The following is a 25,954-nucleotide window of genomic DNA, read 5'->3' on the forward strand; positions in this document are numbered from 1 at the left end:
AATATAGGGGGTAGAATGGGGCACAGCTACTGTGCCCTGCTTTGAAAATCTGATCTTCTGGGCCCAACCCTCCTTTTAGACAATTGGGTTTATTTTGCCATGCAATATCTAATTTTCAAGCAATACAGACCCCTCCCACCTCCAGACAAACAGGTCAGCCTTAAGCATCTTCCTGTCTAAGATACTACATGTGGCATTGCTAGTCTTTCTTGGACCACCTGAAAATTAGGTATAGCCTCTGACATATACTGGGGGATTTTTTTTCTGTTTTATGAAACTCACACAAAGTCCTGCTTTACTAAATCCCAGGGGATCATGACTTCCATATAGAATTCAGTCCATTTTTAAACACTTTCTCAAAATGTTTACATCATTATCATCACAATGAAATACAGAGCAAATAGGTGCCTTTATAACACACATTAATAGATCACACATTAATTACTAGACAAAACTCCTGAAAACATTTGTATGTCAAAACAAGTTACCCTCATGTCTAATGTAACTGTCCCCAGTAGTCTCAGCAGGGACTATTAGTAAAGATGTAGAAAAAAATCCTAATAGACTCAGTGGAGAGTTGAAGACACTACTCATGACTCCATCACACCTTTCTAGTATTTAGGAATTTCATTAATTATTTCCCAGCCTTCCCAGTAACAAATGATAGCATCTTTAGGATCATGATACCCATCATTCAGCAGCTGAAAAATAGCTTTGCCTTTGAAGGCATTCTGGCACATCAACACAATTAGTTTTAAACAAGTACCAACACACATCAGGAGGAATGATAATGCCACAGGAATCAGCAAAGCACACTTACAAAAAGAAAACTGGGTACTAGAGGGACAGCAAACAGGGCCTATAAAAAAAGATCACACTGTGACCATGGCAGCCAAATATTAGGAGTAGCAAAATGTTCAGTGATTGTTTACTGCATGGTACTCAAGGATGTGAGAAATGCACATTTTCCAATTTGCCTAGGATGGCACAAACCTTAGGGCTGGAACTAAATCTTGGAGAGCTAAGCAAGATGTAACAAGCAGGGTTCCCAATAAATACCCAATACTGGCTTTTATAGCACCACAAAACTCCCATTCATTTCTCAGGGAGGTCCAGGTTTACAATCTGATTTCAGTGGGAGCTATGGGTGTCCAGCAATGCAATATACCTCAGAATGATTTAAAATGTTTTTCAGACAATGCACACCAAGATGGCTGACCACTGAGCAAGTTCCTTAAACCAGATATATTTCTCCATATAATAAAACAACCTAGATCCTGTCTGCAAACATTGTGAATTGTTTCTTCAGTCACCTCTATTAGAGGTAGCTCAAATCCAATGAAAAACAGGAAACATGGAAGTCCTGAAAAGCTACAATAACTTTTTCTTTTCTGACAAAGCAGTAAAATAATCAGTGTAATCATCAAGGTCAAGATTTTCAAAAGCGACTGAGTAGTGATTTTTGCCATCTCAGTTTTTGGGTGACAGTTTGAGACACCTTAAAAGGCAGGTGCTCAGCACTTACTGAAAATCAGGCCTCTTCAACTTCTCTCAGTTTGGGCACCAAAAATATGAAGACACCCAAAATCACTAGTCATTTTTGAAAATCTTTTCCCACTCCTTTTTCTGCAGGCAAAACAATTCCTTCATGTCACAGAGCAACAGATATAAAGTATAAAGAGATTTTTTTGGTTGGTAGGTTCCACTGCATTGACTCTGTTTACTTTGTGTACTTCATACTATATTGCATTTAGAAGTTATGAAAAATGCTAATCCTCTGTAAGACTATGAATAATAAAAAAAAACTTTACTAAACATAAATTACACTTCTTGCCTTCAAACATACTGTATAAAAATACCATTTATTATAGCAGATGCTCATGAATTAAAAGGCAAAAACCCAACAGTTTGGTTTAGAAGATTCTCATAGAAGATTTAGATCTTGATCAGCCTCTCTACTACTGCAATTTTTATGACTTTTTATCTTTCGCCTTGTGAAAGATCTCCTGGATCACCATCGCACCTATAAATAACTAATGGAAATAAATGGATGCTGAAGTAAATCCTCAAGTACAAATTGCGATATAATACCTGAACTGTACTATTTGCAGTGAGGAAGATACATGCCAGAATAACATTTATCTAAAGCTTCTCATTTGGCACACAATAAAATATAACGATGCTCTTTAAATATGCAAACAAATTTTTCTCAAAAAACCCCAGGCCAATCCCAGCTATATCATATACTTTTCTCACTGTGTATATCTGTAGCTAGCATTTCAGAAACGCAAGAAGTCTTTAACTGAAAGGCTAATATTCTTTAGCCTCCTTCAACCTCAGACTATAAAATATGCAAAATTTCTGCCTTGTCATGCTGCCTTGCAAAAACGAGTGCTAAACGGGCTCAAATTGTTCGTGGTGCTTGAGCTCTTCCTACAAGATGCTCAGCATCCTAAAATCCTGTTGAAGTCAGTGCAAGGAGTGGGCATTCAGCACCTTGCAAGATGCCCATTTAATGAGCCCTTTAAAGAGGTAGTGCTTATTGCCACTGCTCTGAAATGTAATGCCCTTTTCATATACTTGCATTAGAGTGAAGTGTTGTACATCATTCTATTTAGGCAGGAAAACAAAAGGTACCTTTAGTTCACATCAATTGTCTTTTGTAGGTTTCTGTACTTGGGCTCCACTGTGCAGGAGGAAACTGCCACTGACTCCCTGAATTCATTATAAAGCTGTATCAATATAAAATCAATAATGGAGGGAAATGAAACAGTGTTCATACAGTACATGTAACATACCCCAGAACAGACATAGTGGGCTCAACTCTGCTCCTATCAACATTAAGGACAAACTCTCATTGACTTTAATGGGAACAAGATCAGGCCACGTTATATCAGTATAAATATAAACTACAAATATGAACTGCATTCGCAAATTATGTAATAATATTTTCAATAGTTGATAAGGGGCCCAGTCTTATACTCACTAAAGCCAACAGTTTTAACATTGACTTCAGTGGGATTAGGATTAGGCTCAAAGACAGCATAACTAATCTAAACTAAATTAAAAGAATAGCAATGCCATTGTATAATTTTGGTTGTATTTCCATCATCAATAAATATTTCTTATAGCCATGATGTGATAATTTGGGGAATTCAATCCTGCAAGTCCCACCATCAATTTCAAAGGGAAATTCTCACATGGAGTGTTTTAAGTCTAAGCCAGGGGTGAAAATAACTTAATGGTCTTACCGGTACACAGGGCGGCCGGGGTCCTGGGCAAGGTGCGGGGGCAGCTCTGGGCCCCTGGAAAGGGCAGGGCCTCAGGCAGAAGAGGCAGGGCTGGGGCCAGACTCCCCCAGCCAGCCCTTCAGTGCTGCCCGACCTGCACCGCCCGGGGCTCCAGTGGCGATTTAAAGGGCCTGGGGCTCCGGCCGCTGCCGGGAGCCCCGGGCCCTTTTAAATCACCGAGCCATAAGGCAGCTGTCCCTTTTGCCCCCCGCATCAGCGGCCCTGCCGGTACGGTCGGCTGTGTACCAGCGGCCACTTTCTTACCACTACCGGACCGGACCGCCTTACTTTCACCTCTGGACTAAGCCTAAATTTCATATTCACTAGATTTATTTTTATTGATAACTATAAAGAGGCACCTATCTCTTTCTATGTCAAAGCTCTTTTTGATGTAACTTACAAAATCAAATACACCCCCCAAAACTAAACATACAAATCCCAGCAGCACACAAAAGAGAAATAAAGAAGAGCTGTATCCATCTTTTTCCACATACCCCAGTCAAAAAATTTCTGACGTTGCAGCATTAACAATTTTGTTTAAGAGAAATATGACTATGTGTAGTATTTTTGAGCACCCTAAGGAGAAAGCATGATCCATTACTTAGTGTGCTTGTTTAGGACTTTTGAGACGTAGGTTCAAATCCCTGCTCCACCACAGACTTCCTGTGTGACCTTAGGCAAGTCACAGTCTCCCTATGCCTTAGTTCTCCATGTGTAAATGGGGATAATAGCATGTCCCTACCATACAGGGGTGTTGTGAGGATACAAACATTAAAGATTATGAGGTGCTCAGATACTACAATAATGGGGGTCATGTGAGAACCTGAATTCGACATAATTTATAAAGTAATGACATTTGTAGTTGCAAACTTCCTTTAACCAACTGATCCCTAATTTGGTTTCAGTGGCAATGCTATGCTTGCGCAATTGAAGGAATAATTAAACATAATTTTTACTTACCTACTTTCCACCAGTCAGAATCTTTTACCAGATTTTGAAATGTAACTTAAGATCTCGCTTCTTTTCTTGTTTTTGTTTTGTTTTGTAAAGAACCTGTTGCACAAAAAGTCCTCAAGGCACATTATAATTTTCCAGAATAGAGTTTAAAATAAAAATTAACTCAAACAGCTCGGTACAAAATGATTTAATGACTTGTCTTTATGAACTAATATGTAATCAGAGTTCTGAATACATAGAAAGCATGGAAGTAATATATAAAGTTTCATATTTGCACCTGGTTCCCAGGTAAAATCTTTTAAGTGTTTAACCAGGAATTAAGTTGTCAAGAGTTATTTTCACCTCAAATGATCTTTGTGGAAATGAAGGTATGTTCATTTCGGTCTCAGTGATTTAAAAATAACTGATTTCTCCACAATTGCTTGTTTCAAACAAAGATGCACAAATATGATAAACCATTAAACAAGACCCATTCACTGTAAAGCCAAAAATATTTGGTCATTCAAACACATCAACAATAAAATGCATACCCTGAGCCATGTCTACAAATATTATGAATTGGGATTTTGGTCACTCCTATTATAACAAAAACTATAGTATCTATGCTGGATGTTATGTCAATTTTAAAAAGCTAATACATGTTTTGACATAATACTTTTTTCATACCAATTAATTTCAATAATTTAGGCCAGTATTTATAACAGGATACAGTGAAAGAAGAACAAACGCTGGACCAGTCGGAAATGGGTCCTGAGGAATTGCATTAATGAAAGCTAAAATACCAAGTAAAGTTCATAGTTAATTTGAGGACTATCAACAAATTTCCACAAGCCTTATTTTAATACTTTGTTTGCAATGAAAATTGGCTTCCCAAGCTCTGGGATCACTAAGAGGACACATCATAAATCAAGGCTGTGCAGGAAAAACTAGGCATGCCCAAAATAGGCATTTCTAGATTACGAGTATAGATGGGTATTCAGAGCTGCCTTTCCTGTCACTATTCCTCTAAAATGCTCTTCCCATGCTTTCCCAACCATGAAATGCAAGTTTTTCATACTCTTGAGCCACCTAAAAAAATGATTTTTCATAACACCAGGTCAATTAGAATGAACTTCCCACAATTCAAAACACACCTGACATGAACTTTTTTGGGTCTGGGGCCACTAAACACAGTTCTTTTGTTCAGGGATATGACTGATGACATTTAAATCAGACTTTGTACACACCAAAGCCATCCAGAATAGATTTCTCATGTTCCATCACAAGCTAGAACAAGGTTTTGCTGGCCCCAAACCCAACCTAATTATGCTTCCTATGACTAAGAACAATCCATAATTAATATTTAACATCCCCAAAATACCAAGAACAAGGTTGTTGTGACTTGGACATACCTATAACAATTTTTCCATGCGCTTGCGCTGCCTAAAATGACTTTGCATGACATGGAAACAAATAAAATGGACTCTCTTCAACGCAAAAAAAGAAGATAGGAGATTTTTCTTCAAACCGAAACAAAGAACTGTGCTTTCCATCAGTGGATTTTATGTTAGAACCATTCTTAGAAGGCTTTGCTAAACACTGAAAAGCCTAGACATTGTGTTCCTTAATAAAGAAACACAACAATTGGTTTCATACCAGTTTGGGGACCCACACTGAGGTTTCCATGAATCAATGTGATTTCAAAAAACAGCATGATTGTAAGGAAGGAAAAAATATAAGTCTCTGAAGTCATGCATTAAATCAGCTGTTCCCTCAGCAAAGCACACTCCTTAAGAACCTGCTTTCCTGCCTTGGCACCAAGTGTTACTATAAAAATCATATATTTATTCCTGAACATGAGGAGCAATTTAGAAAATTAAGTAGCGAACTCCATTTGAAATCACACTTTGCATTGGTGTACCTCAATGACTTCTACTGAAATTGCTCTAGATTTTACACCATTGCAAGAGAATCAGGCCCAAAATCTCAAAATATTTCATTTTGTGTTATTTGTAGCTGGAGCATATGTCTGTTGTGGCATGGTCTGAACTACAATACTAGGGCCAAATTTATCCCTGGTGCAACTCCATGCACTTCAGTACACTTATACCAGAGATGCATTTCTCGTCCATAATTTAAGAATCAGAGCGTGCCCAAATGATGACAATATTTTATTCTGGTAGTTGTCAGCATCAAATAACATTAAGAAAGTTTTGACAGCAGCAGCAGTAGTAATAAATGGGAACTGTAGGTGCTTAAATAGGGATTTCTCTTGCACAAAGTTGCAACCTAAGTTGTATTTTATTGAGACTTTCCATTTTATTGAAAGGATTTATGACCTACAGATTTTAGCCTTTTCATGGACTGAAGGTGTGTTTGGGGTGAGGCCTTTTCAGACTGAGTCATAACAGATTGGACTGATGAGCAGTGGGCCGATCAAATCCAAAGGTCCATGTAAAGATATTTGTTTCCTTTCTGGAAACGCAGGGTCCTTTTGTATGTTTCAGAATGGTCTGCCAAACTAGTAGCAATACCTAATTTTGAGCTACAGTTATTCTCATATATATTGACAACCCCTGACCTAACAGTTACATGTACACAGGCTCATATACATCTTCGGGAGGCACAGCAGTTTCATCTGACATCATAATGTTCTTCTGTTTACTACTGCAAGTCCCCAAGAGTAATGCAACATATACCTTTCCCTCTGAAACAAAGAGCTTTATTCCTTATTTTTACAGTACTCTCAGTCTGAAGATTCAAAATTCCATGGTCTCTCATCCAGCCTAAATTTCCCACTTTCCCTATCAGCCAAATCATCATGCAAATCTGCACTCCTTATTTTCCACTAATTTGTGTTTAGCTTGTACTTTCCTTATTTTCACTACCTTTTTACTGACTCAAATAAGATCACCTGGGACCTGGCTTATATAGTTGCTATAAATCCAGTATACACAGGAATCCATATGTTCTTAAGCTGTTACTGACACCTGTTAAGAAAGCACTTTCTTTTGGTTGATTTTTGTGGTATTTATAGTAATGCCCATCCTTATTACTAACATTTCCTCTTTATAGGCTTTTTTTTTTAAATTGTTTACATAGAATAGCAAGAATGAAATACAGTTTCTTACTTATAGTGAATTTCTATGAATAAAAATTATTTGGGTATTACACTTTAAAACTTAGCTGAATTTAATGTCAGCACACTAAATAGGACCTCTGCTTAATGCCGTTTCAAAAAATTGGTGAAAATCTGTTCAGGATTTTATGCTAGGAATCTAATGCTTATCTGTGGCCGGGCAGAATGCAGTGTTTTCTGCTGTACCCTTGATAATATTAACGTATTTTTTAATAAGCAATTCTACTTAGTGATGTTTGCATTGGAGGATAAGTAGAGGATCTTCTTGGCTGATATGACCCACACAATAACCATGAGGGCAAAAATTGACCAACCAGGAAAGTCCTAAACCTAAGGCTCCATTCTGTGCCACATGGTGTTGCTGAAAATTAACCATGCCACTTTGATACCTGTGTGCAATTTACATTAATTGAGGTTAGTTCTGAGTACTAAAAAAATGACACTTTTCAGCACCAGAACTTTGTCATTCCCTATCCATCATCCCAGAATTCCTCTTTTGGGTTTTGGATTGCCATTGCAAAAATCACACCAACTTACTAGTGTTGTTTAACTCCCTCTATTTCTCACAATGCCTTTTTCCAGATCCCAAAGTGCCCATGTCAATATTGTTCAAGGGTAGTAATTTGGACCTTTCTGGATTCCACAATGCCTTCTCCAAAACTGTTCCACTTTAGTAATGCCCTTCCCAGATAATTCTAGTGCCAAAAATACCTATTTTGAATGCATACTTTATGTTAGATGATACCTCCCCTATTTCATTCCACGTCCTGAAATATACAGTGGGCCTGACAGTACAGTCCTTGCACACCCACATCTCCAACTGAGGTTAATGGGAGCTTGGGGTGCACAAGGAAGGTAGGACTGGCTTAAACATAAGCGAGAATGGATCAACAAATGCTTTCTTGAGGACAGCCTGGGTCCTGAAGTGTTTATTCTAAATCCCAGAATGCCTACTATGGATCTTAAAGGTTATTTCAAATGCACATGGGTGAAAGCTGTAATTAAGGAAAAAAACACAGCTCCAATAATAGCACATTTAAAAGTTAGCAATTCTTAGTCCTCATCACTAGCAGTTGAACATCTTATTACTGCTACAGTCCCTTCAATTACTCAGAATTACATCAATACTGACAAAGTGCATGTATTTATCACGAATTCTGAATGCTGAAGTAACCAGTAAAGAAAATATAAAATACATTGTTATTTCTTGAGGGCATCAGTAGAGCAGACTGGTTTTTTTTAAAAAAAACAAAAAGATTATAAAATTTTACTTCACAGTCCTTTTCCAGATCACAGATATTCATAATTAAAAGAATATGGAATTAATGTAACATTAGATGGTTAGCCATCAGCATCACACACACACAAAAACCAATAAAATGAGATGCAGAATTCACTTTTCCAATGATTGTCATTGAACTACTACATTAGTAAACATTCACAGTATGAAGTCTCTTTCAGTATATCTCCAGCATAAAAAGTAGTGCAAAAAAGCATTCCAGTCACTTTGCCACTGCATTCAGACCATGTTAAATGATTATCTTACTTCATTTCTTCCATGTATTAGACAACAAATGCTGCAATGCCTCCAAAGAGAGTTATAAAAATAAACAATTTCTGGAGGTCAGCAGCCTTTTCAAAGTTATTTTCCAATTAAAAATAAGCATTAGATATTTCAAGATAAAATTTAGACCTATGTTCTGTGGGAAAATTTTGGTTTTTACAATAATTTTTACTGCTTTGAAGAGCACAACTATGAAATCCAATGATTTATGGTAACAGCTATTAAAGCACTGATAAATGGATAATGACTGCTGAACTTCATTGTTTCTTACATAGTAAATACCTTTGAATGCCAACTTTTACCACTGAGATCTTATTAGTGATGTCAACAGTTCACACACCCTATTTAAAACTGTCTTGGTTTTAATGATTTCTTCCCCTCATGTGCAAAACGCTTGCATTCTAATAAAAATATAAAGTTTGAAATTACATCAGCTCAAACCACCTCTTCCACAAGGTATATAATTTACTTGATATGTAATACAAGTTTAGCAACACTATTTTTTATTTGTATTTAACCAATAAAGTGCATACTATTGTATGCTTGAGACTTTTGTTTGCATATTTCATTTTTATCACTGCACTCTTTAATGCATAAATATATTTGGAAACTTTCAATATTACACATCAGTTTCCACAGATTTTGAATTTACACAGTTTTTCTTCTCTGTCTCACTGTCATTCCCTGTGTCCTGACATTTTTTTTCCTTTACACAAAGAGACTCTTTAACTCCTTCTTCCATCTCCAAATACTCTGATTTACCCTCTGTGGAAGAAGATGATGAGCTTCTAAATTTCTTCAGTAAATTTGTTGGGAGGTATGGACAACTGACTGAATTTTGCGTCAGCTGTGTTTGTTCTTCATTCTCAGTCTCTCTGTGATAGAAATAGTTAAAATTGGAGACAATCACTGGCACTGGTAAAGCAATGGTTAACACACCCGCGATGGCACACAGGGACCCGACTATTTTCCCACCCACAGTTATGGGTTTCATGTCCCCATAACCAACTGTGGTCATGGTCACTACAGCCCACCAAAAGGCATCTGGGATGCTTTGAAAATGAGTGGAAGGTTCATCAGCTTCTGCAAAGTAAACAGCACTGGAAAACAAAATGACTCCAATAAAAAGAAAGAAGATGAGGAGCCCCAGCTCCCTCATGCTGGCTCTGAGCGTATGACCTAGGATCTGCAAACCCTTAGAGTGTCTGGAGAGCTTGAAGATGCGAAACACCCTGACCAGACGGATGATCCTCAGGATAGCAAAAGACATGGCCTGTTGACCATTACTGCCCTGCTGCTGGGCCAGCTCAGTGCCCAGGGTGATGAAGTAAGGCAAGATGGAGACAATGTCTATGATGTTCATGATGTTCTTGATGAAGACCGCTTTGCTGGGGCAGGCAAACCATCTCACTGTAAACTCAAAGGAGAACCAGATGATGCAGACTGTCTCCACAATGAAAAATGGGTCATTGAAGATAGTGTGCCCCCCACCATCCAGGTGCAGAGTCTCATTGAAAAGCCCCTTCCCCAAGCCCAGGGACAATATGAGCTCCTTGTTGTCTCTGAATTCTGGCAAAGTCTCCAGACAGAAGATGACGATGGAGATCAAGATGACCAAGACAGAGACAATGGCAATGCCCCTGGCTGCACTGGAACTCTCTGGGTACTCAAACAGCAGCCAGATCTGCTTCTTGAACTCGTTGTCGGGCAAAGCCTTATCCTCTTCCTCTTTGACGAACCCTTCATCCTCCCTGAACTTAAGCATGGCCTCCTCCCCAAGCTGATAGAATTTCACTTCCTCAGTGAAGATATCAAAGGGCACGTTGACTGGCCTCTTCAGACGGCCCCCAGACTGGTAGTAGTACAGGATGGCATCAAAGCTGGGCCGGTTCCTATCGAAGAAGTACTCATTCCTGAGTGGGTCAAAGTACCTGCCCCGCTTCGCCGGATCACCCAGCAATGTCTCAGGGAACTGAGCCAAGGTCTTCAGCTGAGTCTCAAACCGCAGTCCTGACACATTGATCACTACCCGTTCGCAGCACTCATACTCGCTGTAGCGTACTGTGCTGTAGCCCCCAGGGCCGCCACCACCACCATCATCAGGTGGTTGGTCCAAATACGAAAACTCATCCACATCATCCTCATCACTGTAGAAGAACTTTCCTTCCTCCTCATCCTCTTCATCCTCCCCCTCATCCTCCTCTTCCTCCTCACTCAAGTCCTTCAGTATCTTCTCTTCAGAGCCACTGAGAGGCAGCAGCTCAGAACACGGGAAGGATGCCCCACAATCCCTGCTACCCAGATAGTGGCTCCTCTTTCTTCCTCGTTTCCTCCTTCTACTGTTCTGACGCTGAAGCAAACTGCTGTGTGATCCATTCCCATTGTGAGAAGAGGAAGCCCCCCCACTCTGTACCTGGTGGTAGTGGTGATAGGATCCACCTCCTAATGAGGCCCCACCTTCTACTGCTGCCGTTGCCGCTGCCACAGCCGCAGCTGCCGCTGCCCTCGAGTGTGCCAGTCGTTCTCTCTCCCGAGCCCGAGCCTGGACGGCATATCCATAGGGCATGTGGCTGTTGCAGCCAGAGCTATCTGCACTCACCATTGCAACCTCCATTTTGTAATTGTTTATTTGTTTAATACAAAATAGTCTGGGATATCTGTAGTCACACCTTGACTTCTATGAGGGGAAGTTCAAAGCCATTTGCATTTGGAGGACAGTTTCTTGGAAGCACAGCACATCATGGTATTAGTAAAACTGAATTTGTGTTTTGCATTTTCTTATCATCCAGGATGTATGACACAAATAACTGTGTTTTGCTATCAAAAAAATAAAAGATGCAGCCTTCAGATTTGATCTCAGAAAGAGTCTAGGTCTTGTCCTTTCATCCACCAAGCCTCTTTATTTTTATTACACTCCAGTGGCCTATCCAGAATCCACACATCTGTTCAAATTCATGATTTTGTTGTAGACTCCAAAACTGCACCCAGCAAGGAGCAAATGTTAATACAAAGCAAGGAGGTAACTGTCCTGTTGTTTTCTTGATACAGAAAAGTTTCAGGTCTTTAGTTTATCATTGTAACCAAATGCAAATAGTCTCTTTTCTCGTTTGCTCCAAGCAATGCTGTGGCCTAGCAATATGATTACTGATTAATAATAATATTTAGGGAGTTGAAGTAACTTCCAGCCATCATTTTGTTTACACAGTGAGGAGGTCTTTGCAAGCCCTCTTTCTTCAGCCTGTCAACAGTGTCTCAAACCTTGGAGCAGCACCCAGGGCAGTAGCTGCAGTGGCAAGAGAAGGAGGAGGAGAAGGCTGCAACACTGGCTCTGAGGTCTCCATAGGGGACAAGGGAGAGGATCACCCTTTGGTTATGCTCATGCAGAAGAAGTACTTAACCTGAGGCACATGCACACACACATACACACAAAAATAACAAAGAAAACAAAAAGGTTTAGAAAAGGTTGGTTCATTTTCCTAAGAGGCCACAGTGTAGGTCAAGTGCAAAATGTGTCATTTATTAAGGTGTTCAGCCATCCACTATCCACATTTATACATCTCACACACACAAATACACACACACTCCATACACCCATAGATTTTATATGACTTTGTGTATGGATATGGGTGTGTGCATATATACATATAAGTGCACTTAAATATATAATTGTTTTCTCTTTCAAACTCTAGGAGAGAGAGCAAAATCCATATAAATACTACTGTATATGGCATTCAAATGTTGCAAGACTTTATATATATATTAATATATATGTATAAAATCTTACATACATATATATCAAATGTTGCACAAAGAGACATATATACAGAATAGCTTTTGATATATATTTGGAACTTAATTAGAAGCTAGAATGATACAGTATATTCTAAATCTAACTTATGTTTTAGTCATACTGCATGTTTTACTAAATTTTCACTTAGTAACAGGTACATACCTGGGCATATTAAGTGACGAACATCCATACTTGTATGACAAAAAAATACAAACTGTAGCTTCCATGGAGCAACAACACACACACACACACACACCCCTAAGAAACGGCACCCTCATTTATAGCTACCTGTTTGTTAATATACTACAGAAAGAAAAATGCTATTATACTTACTGTTCCTAGGCAGAGAAATAGCAACGCTGTTCTCGCTCGTCCAAGGATCTGGAGAAAGAGCTCTCGAGGAGGGGACTGTACTAAGCAATCTAGGTTTGCAGGTGTAGGGACCGCCAAAACTACAGGTTGATGACTTATTTTTCTCGCTTCCCTTTATATGCAACCAGACCTCCTGGTGGGAGCCAGACGGATAGCCCGGCTCTGGAGAATTCTGGTCAGCGACGATCACTTCTTAGCCCAGATCTTAGCAAAACAACAACAATCAAGAATCTTGCTCCAGAAAAAAAGAGGATTCGTGTGTGTGTGTGTGTGTTTGTGTGTGTGCGCGCGCGCGGGGGGAGTGCACGTATGTGTGTGTGATCACTAGTCTTCCCAACACCGGCGCTTGCTGTAGGGTTTGTGAATCAACGGGAAATAATCCCTGTACCAAGCCCGGCTCTGGCTATTGATAAAAGGATGCGTCCTGCTTGTGGCAATTTCCCTCTCACGCCCGTTTACACTGCAGCTGATCGCCCCGCAGTCCAGCTACCAGTCACGCTCTCAGCATCCACTTGTTGTTGCTGATGTTATTTCTAGGGCGATAGGGGGGGGAGAAGGGGAGTGATGCAATGAAAATAAATACAGTAAAAACCAACAGCGAGATTTTCACTCCCGGGTTTTAAAGCCCCCCCGCAGCAATCAAGGGAACTCTGTGATCAGTTAGTTGCTGGAGCAAGAACTGTTGCTCTCTCCCGCTCTCTACGCCCCTTTGTCAGTCTTCTGCCCAATTCTCAACTGTGTTTACGTACCACTGAAGGACGAACGCCTGGTCTGATTTATTCCCTGGGCTTTCCAGCCCTCGATCAGCCCCTAGCGGCCACAGGCCCCCTTGCACGCATTAAGGTATTTGCAACCCCCCTTTGGCATTGTCTCTTTTTGTATTAATATATTAATTATTGAAAGAAATATTCCAGAGCTGAATAATACATACGTTGGCTAATAAAACTTAGCTTTCAGGTCAATGCTCAAGGCTGTCTTTTTATTATTATTTTTTTTAAGAAAGAAAATCCCGGCTGCTCAGGAGACACTGGGAATTTCAAAATGAATCAGAGAATAAGTGTCACACACATTATCAGGTAAAAGCTGGATCTAACTGTCTCCTGCTGATTTTTGGCTCTGATCTCCCAATCTGCAGCATCATAATAGAGAACCAGTTTTACTGCTCCTACTGGAGCAAAAAAGAAATCCAATCCGCAATGCACCCTGGAGTAGGAACGTTGCAAAACCCTGGATCTGGTACCAGGATCCTGCCAAACTTCGGCCCCAAATTCTAATGCTTATATAGAGAAATAAGTCTGGCTGCTCCTAATGCATGAAAAATCATCACCGGGGTACATCACCTATGAGCACCACAAAACCAAGATCTGGCTTATGGATCCTACCAGATCCATCCAATTTTAGCCCTTACCTGCCTCCAAAAAAAAAATTCCATAGCATGAATAAGAAACAAGTGTAGCTGCTCCTACCCCACCCAAAACCGGACACATGGTAGAATTTGGTGGCTTGGGGTCAAATATGTCCAAGATCCAGCTGGAGCCAGATACCAGATCCACGTTTTCTCAGCATTGATGAATGGGGGGGGAGGTGGTGAAATCTAATTTGAAAACAAGTGTAACCACTCCTACTTCACTGGAAAAAAAATCTGGATCCTAATGCATCCCAGCTCAATAGCTTGGAAAAAACACATAACTGGCACCTGGATCTAACCAAATTTAACCCCAGTCAAACAAAATAGAGGGGAAGGGGATAAAAGCTCCTAGTGCACCTAAAAAATCCAGACCATAATGCAAACTGATGCAGCAGCCCCATAAAATCATGAATCCAACACCTGGATCCTGCTGAATCCAGCTTTCTTTCTTTCTTCCAAACCTAAATGCCTACCAGCTAAATAGAGGAGTGTGGCTGCTTCACATCCACTGCAAAACTCCACATCCTAATGCATCCCTCCATAACACTTCAATTCAAAGATCCAGACTTGGAGTCTGTAGGGCCCTATCATTTCTTAGTCCCAACCCCCCAAATTGTGCCTTCAAAATAGATGAGATGTGTCAGGGTCCAGTATTTTTTCGTGCTGTAGGAGCAGTTACACTTGTTCTCTATTCTTGATGTGGAGAACCGAACAATATCTGTAGTATTTGTATGAATATGGTGCATGCCTCTGTGTGTTTGTGTATGACGGGTTACTTACGATGGAGTTAGATCAAAAAGGATTGTTAAAAAAACCAACGAGGAAAGGCAACACAATGACACAGATAAAGAATCCTGGAGAAAACAATGGGGAAACTGTTGATTGGAGAATACCTCTTAACTGAGTCCATCCAGGCTAGCAGAATTTACTCTTCCCAGGGCTAAGCCTAGGATCAAAGGAGAATACTAAACCATGACAGAGCCCTGAACCTAGAAAAGGGAGATGGGTTGAGTGAGTTGAGAAAGGCTGACCAAGGAGTGTCAGAGAGCATTGACCAGGAAGCAACTTGCATCCTGATCAGCACTATCAGGCAAGGAAACACCCAGGCTGATGGAGAGTGAGGGTCTGCAGCAAGCAAGATGTAACTGGGTACCCAAGAAAATGAGGAGAGGGGCATCAAGGCTAAGTCATGTCTACCTAGAAGTTTGAGAGGCATTGTCAATTATAGGTAACTCAGGATGCATATACATCTCTTATATATACACACTTCTCTGAGAGCTGTGAACCTTTTGGCAAATTAATCATACTTTGTTTAGAAGAAGCTGCCTCTGTGTCACTGCAAACTTACTGGTCACGGATTCCCAAAGGGAAACTCTTGCAGGTGTCAGGTCCATTGGGCCTGCTAGGTATTATGGTTGGCAACCAGCAGTGTATAACCCAGAATCCCAGTTGGACACAGGGTCCCATCCCAAAAAGAAGGGGAGCCAAGGGCCTGTCACTTGAAGGGGACTGGAAAAGGATCTCCAAAGGGGCAGCTTCCCCAGGGACTATGACACAGGCCATGGAACTTGGAGAGTGAGGGCCAAAAATTGGATGGAGCTGGCAGGCTCCACGTGCCAAATCTGGGTTTTTGGTGCTTTCCTGACCTGGGGTGCACAGAAGGAAGAAAAAGGAGACTAGAACAAAAATAGCCCAAGTGGTTCATTTTTGTTCTTGGAGATTTCTCTGTTTATTTTTCTTGGGTTCTTTTTAGGCTCATGATCAGGGAGATTCTTCAAAACAACAATATTAGAAGAAGGAATATTAAACTATTAGACGAATGGGCAGTGTGGGAGGATGGATAGCCCTGTGGTTAAGGCACTAGGTAGGGACTCAGGAGACCTGGCTTCACCCCTAGTTGTGTCACAAGCTTTCTGGGTCACACTGGGCAGATCACTTCATTTCTCTGTGCTTCAATTCCCCAGCTGTAAAATGGGGGTAATTATAGTTCCTTTCTCCCACATTTTGTCTCTCTAGACTGTTTTGACTGGAAGATTTTGGAGCAGGGACTGCCCCTTTCTCTGTATTTGTACAGTGCCCAACACAATGGGGCCCAGTCTTATTGCAGCCCCTAGGATTTACTGTAAATAAAAATGAACCAAACTCACAAAATTATTTGCATTGTGGAATCCCTGTCACTGGAAGTTTTTAAGAAGAGATTAGTCAAAAACCTGGCTGGAATCATCTAAGCTAGGTACACTTGGTTCCTCCTCAGCATGGGGAGATGGCCTAGGTGACCTCTTGAGCTTCCAGCCTTATATTTCTGTGATTCTGTGATTGTTTTTAAACTCTGCTTGCTCAATGTACTGAATCAAATGCCCTTCTTCTGTTTTTGCAGTTTTCAAACAGGACAAATGGGGAATACAATCATTATAAAGGCACGCAAAAACCCAGGAGATATTAGGTGTTAGACCGGGGGTGGCATTTGCTCCTGTCCACATGCCAGAGGAAGCTTAGGGGGGTTGGAAAAACATGGGGTGGTAGGTTTCACCTCAGTTATGGCTCTTTGAAAAACTCATGGGGAGGATGCTTTGAAGGTATTCTTCTGAAAGTAGAACCAGGCCATTCTAATGTTTGGTCAGAAGCATGGTCTGTGAAATTAGCACAAATACTCTTTGACCCAGCTATAGGTCTATGGACATCAGTCCCTTGCGGATTAGCCCTGCTTTTGTCAGGAATAATCTGGGGAGAGATTAGATTGTGGGCTCACAATTAATACTGCTTTTGGACTGTTAAGGTTACATCTATTTGGGGGAGAACTAGAAAGAGCAAAATTTTGGGCCAAGGCAAAGAATTCAAAAGCACTCGCTTTAAGAACTGTACAGTAGCTCTATACCTGGAAGTGTCTCACATTGCAACCTGGTATTGTGCCAAACTGTCACAGAGGTAGAGAAAAGAATTTTGACATGTTTCACTAAATGGCAGATATTTTTACCAGTATCAAATGTATCCGATAGTGCCTTGTACTTTGGTGCCAGTTGACACCAATTTGTCCAGTTTTTTGAGTGGGAAAGGATGTTTTCATAAGCTCGTGACTTTTAGATTCTACAGGCCTGAACTTGATGTTCTTACACCAGAAAGCTGCCATTGACATCAATGGAAGTTATGTGCATGGAGGAACTGCAAGATCAAGCCAAAAACTGGGTAAAACACTATCTCCATGGTACTATACATTTTGTTAAAGGACCCCATGCTAGAACATATTGTACATACAGCACACACATATTACACTAGAAGGACAGGTCTTCGTGTTCAATCACAAGATCAGGAGTTAGGAGATTCATGTTTTAGAATGTTCTGACACAACCATGTTCTGACACAACTATCTTGGTCCAAATTTAGCCTTGCGGCAACAAAGTGCAACTCCCATAGGAGACTCTGGGCCAAAATCATCATGTCAAAGTTTCTGCTGTATCTGCTATGGCCAACCTAATGGTGGAGAGAGAAGTACACTGAGGGAGTTTTCTGCTCTTGGCAGCACCAGATGAGCTTGGTCAGGAGAGAGAAGTTGCTTTGCCTCTGAGCCCTTCACATTAAATATATTGTTGGGAGAGGGAAGACCCACAGTTGTGTCCTTTCTACCTTTATGCATCCATGAATTCTGGTCAGCCGCCACTACTACCAGCAAAGAGAGAGAGTGATTTTGTGCCATCATTGTAGTGGAGGGTTCTGCCAGTTTCTTACTGACACCCTACAAATGAGAATTTGACCTTGTGTCTTAAAAAGAAACTGTGATTCTGCCACAAAAGTTGAAAGAACATGTAAATTAATAGGAGGTGTGGTATCAGAACTGTGTCAGTTTTATGTGTCAATTTATCCACAACTGTGTCATGGATTGGGGCACGAGATAATGGTTATGAGCTTTCTCTTTCTTACAGTTATATTTACACAACGGCACACACATACACATGTATGCATTTTATCAGTCATGACAACCTGACACATCAGAAACAATTGTATGCAATTCCTTCAATGGAAAATTATGTTGCCAAAAATCAGAGTCCATGTTCAACTTGATTCCTAATGGCTTCAGATCAGTGTCAGATGGGAGCTTGATGCCTAATAGTTGTATGCGCCACCTTTATAGGCCCAAGTAGGCAAAGACAATAGAACAAATGGTGTCCAAGCAAATTACGTGCAAACTGTGTCCAAGCAAAAGTTCATTAAACTTCTTAGTATTGGGGAGGTTGTTGTACAGCTTCGTAGAAGCCACAAAGTTAACAGCAAAATAAATGTTCCCAGCTTGAACATACAAGCAAAATTAGCAGTCCCTGTCAGGGTGCCAGACAGTTATTACTACACAAGGATGGAGAAAAATAAACTGTGAAGGCTAAAACATAAATTAAACATGCCTGGGGCCAATTTTTATCTAGCTAGCAACCTAGGGAGAATTTATGATAGTGTTTACTTTGGTAAACCACTATTATTATTAGCCAAGTAAGCATTCGGAAAGCCAAGGTGTCAATTCCAGAAGGGAAGAAATGTGAGGAAGGATGATCCAGTGGTTGGGGTACTAGCCTGAGATTCAAGAGACCCCAGGTCTATTCCTTGTTCTGTCACAGACTTCCTGTGTGACCTTGGGCAAGTCACTTAGTTTTTCTGTGCTTCAGTTCCCCATTTGTAGACTGGGGATAACAGCACTTCCCTACCTCAGAGAGGTGATGTGAGGATATATGAGATTGTGAGCTGCTGATATACTATGGTAATAATGGGCCATTAAGTACCTGAGATAGAAATGTCTCTTTTCAAGGAGTCCTGCACATCCCTGGGTTATCATGAGAATGATTTCCATTAATGTTTGTGAAGTATTCAGATACTATGATGATGGCCATGTCATTACCTAGATAGACAGTATATAAATAAGTTAGATATTAGATAGATGGGGTTGGTGTCACTTTGTAGGTTTGGGGATGCAGACAGAGGGAGGCAAGAAATCCCTGAAAACTCCCTAGAAGTTGGTTAAAGTGACCCAGTCCCACCCCAACACAATTGGAAAGTTAACTTCTTGCCCAGCCCCACAAATTAGAGAATGCTTGTGGTCCCCAATAATACATCTACATCAGTCCTTTGTCAATGACTTAACATTTCCATAGAGGCATTCTCTGTACATAACCCCAGAAGACCTTCTTCTTGCATTACCAGTTTGTGACTCTGGGAGCCCCTCAATGCCAACTGGCAGAGGGCCCCCCCCTATACTATAACTCACATCAGGCCTGACAATTCATTTCCCCAAGACACTGTTGTGATAATATGTACCTCAAAGATGTCATGTAAGGTATCATATGTAAACTGGTGGCATGCTGCTCCCGAAAATCATTGCATGATGTACACCTCTGCCCTGATATAATGCGACCTGATATAACATGAATTCGGATATAATGTGGTAAAGCAGTGCTCCGGGGGGGCGGGGCTGCGCACTCCGGTGGATCAAAGCAAGTTCGATATAACGCGGTTTCACCTACAACGCGGTAAGATTTTTTGGCTCCCGAGGACAGCGTTATATAAAGGTAGAGGTGAATGTGTACAAAGAGTTATAGATGTGTGCTGGAAATATGTTCCTAAAATGTATTTGGGAGACAGTGCATAAACCCAGCCTGCCCTGCGCAAAGGAATATGTATTTATCTATCTGAGTAGCTTGGTTTCAGGCACAGGACAATGAAAGTACATTTACATATAAGGTAAACAAAGCCATTAGGCTAAATGAGTAGGGGAGAAGACTGTTTAACAATCACTTGAGGGACAGAATCTGTACCCCAGGAGGCTTTCCTTACTCTTGAGGCAGAGATAATGGAATGTGGGTAATATAAGTGGAGCAGAAAGATCTTTCAGTTATCCATCACTGAGGGACCATAGGGAACAGCACCCTTTCAACCTATGAAAGTTGGATCCTCTAGTCTGGAGGGCTAGGGATGCTGGTAACTTGATGTAAGTAAGGAAACTGCTTAGGCAAAGACTGTTACTTGATAAAATTAAGTTTTAGTCACTAGAAAGTGCATTTTGTTTTGTTTTGTTTGTAACCATTCCTGTCTCTTTTATTCTTGCTTAGTATCACTTAGTATCTGTTTTTTGTGAATAAACTTATTCTTGTTTTATTACAAAAACATCTTAGTGCTGTGTATTAAAGTGAAGTGTGAGTCTTCCGCTAACCTAACAGGCTGATGTGTGCTCTGTCTCTTTGATGACAGAGAACTTAATCATTCCTGTGAGTGACCAGTGAGAGGGACTGGATACTGCAGAGAGATGTCTCTGGGGAACTCGGAAACTAGATTCACTGACTGTTACCTGCAAGGCGAGGGATAGGGGTAATATAGTGGCTCACAGTTCTGGGTGTCTGTAGCACATCATCAGACAAAAGTTTCCCTTCAGCCAAAGTTGAACAGGGCCTGGACAACTGTACCATTCACCTGTATGGAAACCATGAACTTAGTGGGTCCCAGTATATGAGCACAGTTCTCCACAGTTTGGGAGTGCTCACAGCTGCACAGCATTAAGAGGTATTTGCTTCTACAAAAAGCAAGGTGGGCCTCTTAGCCCTTCAGAAAATTTATTCTCATACCTACAGGGTCTCCCGTGGCAGACATTTTCTTGTGATATGCAGTAATGCAAGGACTTGGTGCATGGAGAGTGTTGCAGTTGAGATTTGCACAAATTAATTATGACTATGCCAATTTCTCTAACTAAGCTTTGATTGGTTACTAGTTTTAGTGGTGCCCAGATAAGCTTATATTTCATTTAATCATCTTTTACTTCATGCTTTAACCATGCTTTTTATACTTAGCAAGTAGCACCTCCTTGTAAAGATCCATGGAGTTATGTCTGGTTGACTGTTACGTTCAATTAATCATTGACAGGTGCCTCAGAGAGGAAGACACTGAAGAGGCTGTGTCATGAATTGGTAACAGCCTAAGTACACGGTCACTGGCAGCTGAGATGGTTTTCACTGTTCCCTGACGGTGCCATGAGGAGGCTAGTGAGGGTGGGCAATGGGCTAGAGTCTGAAGGGGAATAGGCACTGTTAGTCATCATTCCAGACAGCACTGATGGGTTTTAATTAAACAGACTGTTATGTAGTAATAAATGAGAAGAGACAATTAGTAACTATTCGATTTCTAAATCAATTACAGCAGATAACTTATTTCTCCCATTATTGCTTTCCTCACTTCCCTCACTGTGCTTCTTCCTCTCCTGTTAGTGCCATTTTCCCTCACGCTGTACCTTCATGCCACTTCTCTATTCCCCCTATTCCAATATATTGTTGTCATCCTTTTGTCCTTCCCACATATTGAGACTAAGGTCTCCAAGGTAGGCAAATTCTATGTTGGTATATACACAAAATAGATTAAAAACAGGAATGAGATCCCTTCTCATAAAAACACCTTAAAACCTATAGGATGTAAGCTCATGTTCAGAACAACAATAAAAAGGCAAAATCAAAAGGAGAAATGTTTCAAAATCCAGCTTGCTTATTCACAAGGAGAGTTTTGTCCTCTTCCTAGCCAGGCACACACCAAGCAACCACTTTCAGATATTCTGGGAAAATATTTGAAAGGAAAATCTTTTTTTTCCCTTTCATTTGTGAAAGTAATGAGTATTGAATTACTCTGGACTCTTGTCCCAAATGGAGGGCAAATATTTTTGAAGCAAGTTTAGTGCTGGTGAAGGTGCTAGAAATTAACAGCTCTGGAGCCGGAAGTTCTCGTTCTATCCATAGAAGAGTTACAGCATGGGAAGACGCAATACACACTTCTTCATACTCCCCTACCATTGTGCTTCTATCCTGATCTGGCCAGGAAGAGGGGAATTCAATTTGAAAGGGTATGTCTACACTACGACTTTAATTCGGATTTAGCTGCCTTAATTCGAATTAACGCTTGACCCGTCCACACAACGAAGCCAGTTAATTCGAATTAAAGGGCCCTTTAATTCGATTTCTGTACTCCTCCTCGACGAGAGGAGTAGCGTCAAAATCGGTATTGTTAATCCGAATTAAGGTTAGTGTGGCCGCAATTCGATGTTATTGGCCTCCAGGAGCTATCCCACAGTGCACCATTGTGACCGCTCTGGCCAGCAATCTGAACTCGCATGCACTGGCCAGGTGGACAGGAAAAGCCCCGGGAACATTTGAATTTCATTTCCTGTTTGCACAGCGTGGAGAGCACAGGTGACCACAGAGAGCTCATCAGCACAGGTAACCATGCAGGCTGATAATCGAAAAAGAGCACCAGCATGGACCGTACAGGAGGTACTGGATTTGATCTCTATATGGGGAGAGGATTCAGTGCTAGCAGAACTGCGTTCGAAAAGACGAAATGCCAAAACTTATGAAAAAATTTCCAAGGGCATGATGGAGAGAGGCCACAATAGGGACACAGATCAGTGCCGCGTGAAAGTCAAGGAGCTCAGACAAGCCTATCAAAAAGCAAAGGAGGCAAACGGTCGCTCCGGGTCAGAGCCGCGGACATGCCGCTTCTACGCTGAGCTAAATGCATTTCTAGGGGGGGCCGCCACCACTACCCCACCTCTGACTGTGGATTCCGAGCTGGGGATAATCTCATCAGGTACACCTGATGATTCCATGGAAGGGGAAGAGGAGGAGGAGGAGGACGAGCTGGCAGAGAGCACCCAGCTCTCCGTTCTCCCCAACAGCCAGGATCTGTTTCTCACCCTGACTGAAGTACCCTCCCAAGCCTCCCAAGCCAGCACCCAAGACCATGACCCCATGGAAGGGACCTCAGGTGAGTTTACCTTTTAAAATATAAAACATGGTTTAAAAGCAAGCATTTTTAATGATTAATTTGCCCTGAGCACTTGGGATGCATTCGCAGCCAGTACAGCTACTGGAAAAGTCTGTTAACATGTCTGGGGATGGAGCGGAAATCCTCCAGGGACATCTCCATGAAGCTCTCCTGGAGGTACTCCAAAAGCCTTGCCACAAGGTTTCTGGGCAGTGCAGCCTTATTCCGTCCTCCATGGTAGGACACTTGACCACGCCATGCTAGTAGCAAGTAATCTGGTATCATTGCCTGACAGAGCCTGGCAGCGTATGGTCCCGGTGTTTGCTGGCATTCAAGCAACATCCGTTCTTTATCTTGCTGTGTAATCCTCAGGAGAGTGATATCGCTTAGGGTAACCTGGTTGAAATAAGGGAATTTAATTAAGGGGACAGAGGTGGCCGTTCCTACTGGGCTGTTTGCCTGTGGCTGAAAAGAAATCCTTCCCTGCATTTAGCCAAGTGCAAAGGGGGGGGAGGATTGGCCCAGAGCTTTTCGCGTTTTGCTAGCAGGGATCTTCCCTGATACCAGCCACGCGGTGGGGGGAGGGAGAAAGCACTCATCCCAGAGAATTCATGGCGGGTGGGGGGGGGGGTGTTAGTTTGGTTCCTGCAGGGATCTTCCCTGATACCAGCCACGCGGTGGGGGGAGGGAGAAAGCACTCATCCCAGAGAATTCATGGCGGGTGGGGGGGGGGGTGTTAGTTTGGTTCCTGCAGGGATCTTCCCTGATACCAGCCACGCGGTGGGGGGAGGGAGAAAGCACTCATCCCAGAGAATTCATGGCGGGTGGGGGGGGGGTGTTAGTTTGGTTCCTGCAGGGATCTTCCCTGATACCAGCCACGCGGTGGGGGGAGGGAGAAAGCACTCATCCCAGAGAATTCATGGCGGGTGGGGGGGGGGGTGTTAGTTTGGTTCCTGCAGGGATCTTCCCTGATACCAGCCACGCGGTGGGGGGAGGGAGAAAGCACTCATCCCAGAGAATTCATGGCGGGTGGGGGGGGGTGTTGTTAGTTTGGTTCCTGCAGGGATCTTCCCTGATACCAGCCACGCGGTGGGGGGAGGGAGAAAGCACTCATCCCAGAGAATTGGATGGGGGGGGGGTGTTAACCTTCAGCAGCAGAAAACAAGCTAACAGGAAAACTGCAGCACAACGGGCTTTGCTTGGTATGTGGGAAAGCAGGGCGCAGAAGCCTAAAGACAGTGGCTTACCATGGCAGCATGCAAGGTGAATTCTGTTGCCCGGACCTGCGTCTGTGATCTCTAGCAGCAAAGCCACAGGCACTCAATATTAAGAGGCAAAATGCGACCTTGCACAGAAATCGCATGTGCTATGTAATGTGAATAGTATACACCGTGAAAGAGTATAAGCATTGTTCTGAAAAATGTATCTTTTAAAAAAATTCTCTCCTTTTTTCACTCCCTCCAGCAGGTGCAAATGTTTCAAGCCTCCCTCCTCCTTCCCGAAGGCTATCCCAGATAAGGCGTCGTAAAAAAAAGACGAGAGAAGAGATGTTTTCCGAAATCATGCAATCCACCAGGAATGAAAGAGCTCATCTGAATGAGTGGAAGGAGACGGTTTGCAAGTATAGGAAAGAAGCCAGTGACCGTGAGGACAGGAGGGACCAACGTGAGGACATGAGGGACCAACGTGAGGACAGAAGGGACCAACGTGAGGAGAGGAGAGACGCTCGAGATGAGAGGTGGCGGCAGGAAGATCAGAGGAGTCGGGAAGCAACGCTGGGGCTGCTGCGTGAGCAAACAGACATGCTCCGGCGTCTGGTGGAGCTTCAGGAACGGCTGCTGGAGAACAGAGTGCCGCTACAGCCCCTGTATAACCCCCGTACCTCCTCACCATGTTCCATAGCCTCCACACCCAGACGTGTAAGAACACGGGGGGGGGAGGCTCCGTACACCCTCCCATTCCACCCCAGTGGACAGCCCAAGCAAAAGGCTGCCATTTTTTTAACCTTTTTTTACTGGGCTTTTCCTTCCCGCAGATCCTCCTCCCAAACCCCACTCAGGTTCTGTGCCGCTACAGCCCCTGTATAACCCCCCTACCTCCTCACCATGTTCCATAGCCTCCTCACCCAGACGTGTAAGAACACGGGGGGGGGGAGGCTCCGTACACCCTCCCATTCCACCCCAGTGGACAGCCCAAGCAAAAGGCTGCCATTTTCTTAACCTTTTTTTACTGGGCTTTTCCTTCCCGCTGATCCTCCTCCCAAACCCCACTCAGGTTCTCTCCCTCTTTTTATAATCAATTAATAAAGAATAAATGATTTTTAAACAATGGTGACTTTATTTCCTTTGAAAGCAAGCTGGGGGAAGGGGGAGGGTGGGTTCCTTACAGAGAATGAGTCAATAAAGGGGGCGGGTTTTCAGGAAGGATAAACAAACAGAAATTTCACACTGTAGCCTGGCCAGTCATGAAACTGGTTTTCAAAGCTTCCCTAATGCGCAGCGCTTCATCGTGTGCTCTTCTAATCGCCCTGGTGTCTGGCTGCGAGTAATCAGCAGCCAGGCGATTTGCCTCAGCCTCCCACCCTGCCATAAAGGTCTCCCCCTTGCTCTCACAGAGATTGTGAAGCACACAGCAAGCAGTAATAACAATGGGGATATTGGTTTGGCTGAGGTCTGAGCGA

General features: G+C 42.2%; 1 protein-coding gene across 1 annotated transcript; it reads right to left on the reverse strand.

The window, feature by feature from the left end:
* Window positions 1-9,548: 9,548 nt before the first annotated feature.
* Window positions 9,549-11,543, reverse strand: KCNA4 (potassium voltage-gated channel subfamily A member 4). Its single transcript, XM_065403599.1, has one exon. It carries the CDS (start codon window positions 11,541-11,543, stop codon window positions 9,549-9,551), a length of 1,995 nt encoding a protein of 664 aa, XP_065259671.1.
* Between the last annotated feature and the right edge of the window lie 14,411 nt (window positions 11,544-25,954).

The sequence above is a fragment of the Emys orbicularis genome, chromosome 4 (genome assembly GCF_028017835.1).
Source record: "Emys orbicularis isolate rEmyOrb1 chromosome 4, rEmyOrb1.hap1, whole genome shotgun sequence".
In the NCBI taxonomy this organism is placed as follows: Eukaryota; Metazoa; Chordata; order Testudines; family Emydidae; genus Emys; species Emys orbicularis.

Excerpts from the sequence above, each read along its gene's own strand:
- KCNA4 (XM_065403599.1), bottom strand. The coding sequence starts at position 11,543 with ATGGAGGTTGCAATGGTGAGTGCAGATAGCTCTGGCTGCAACAGCCAC.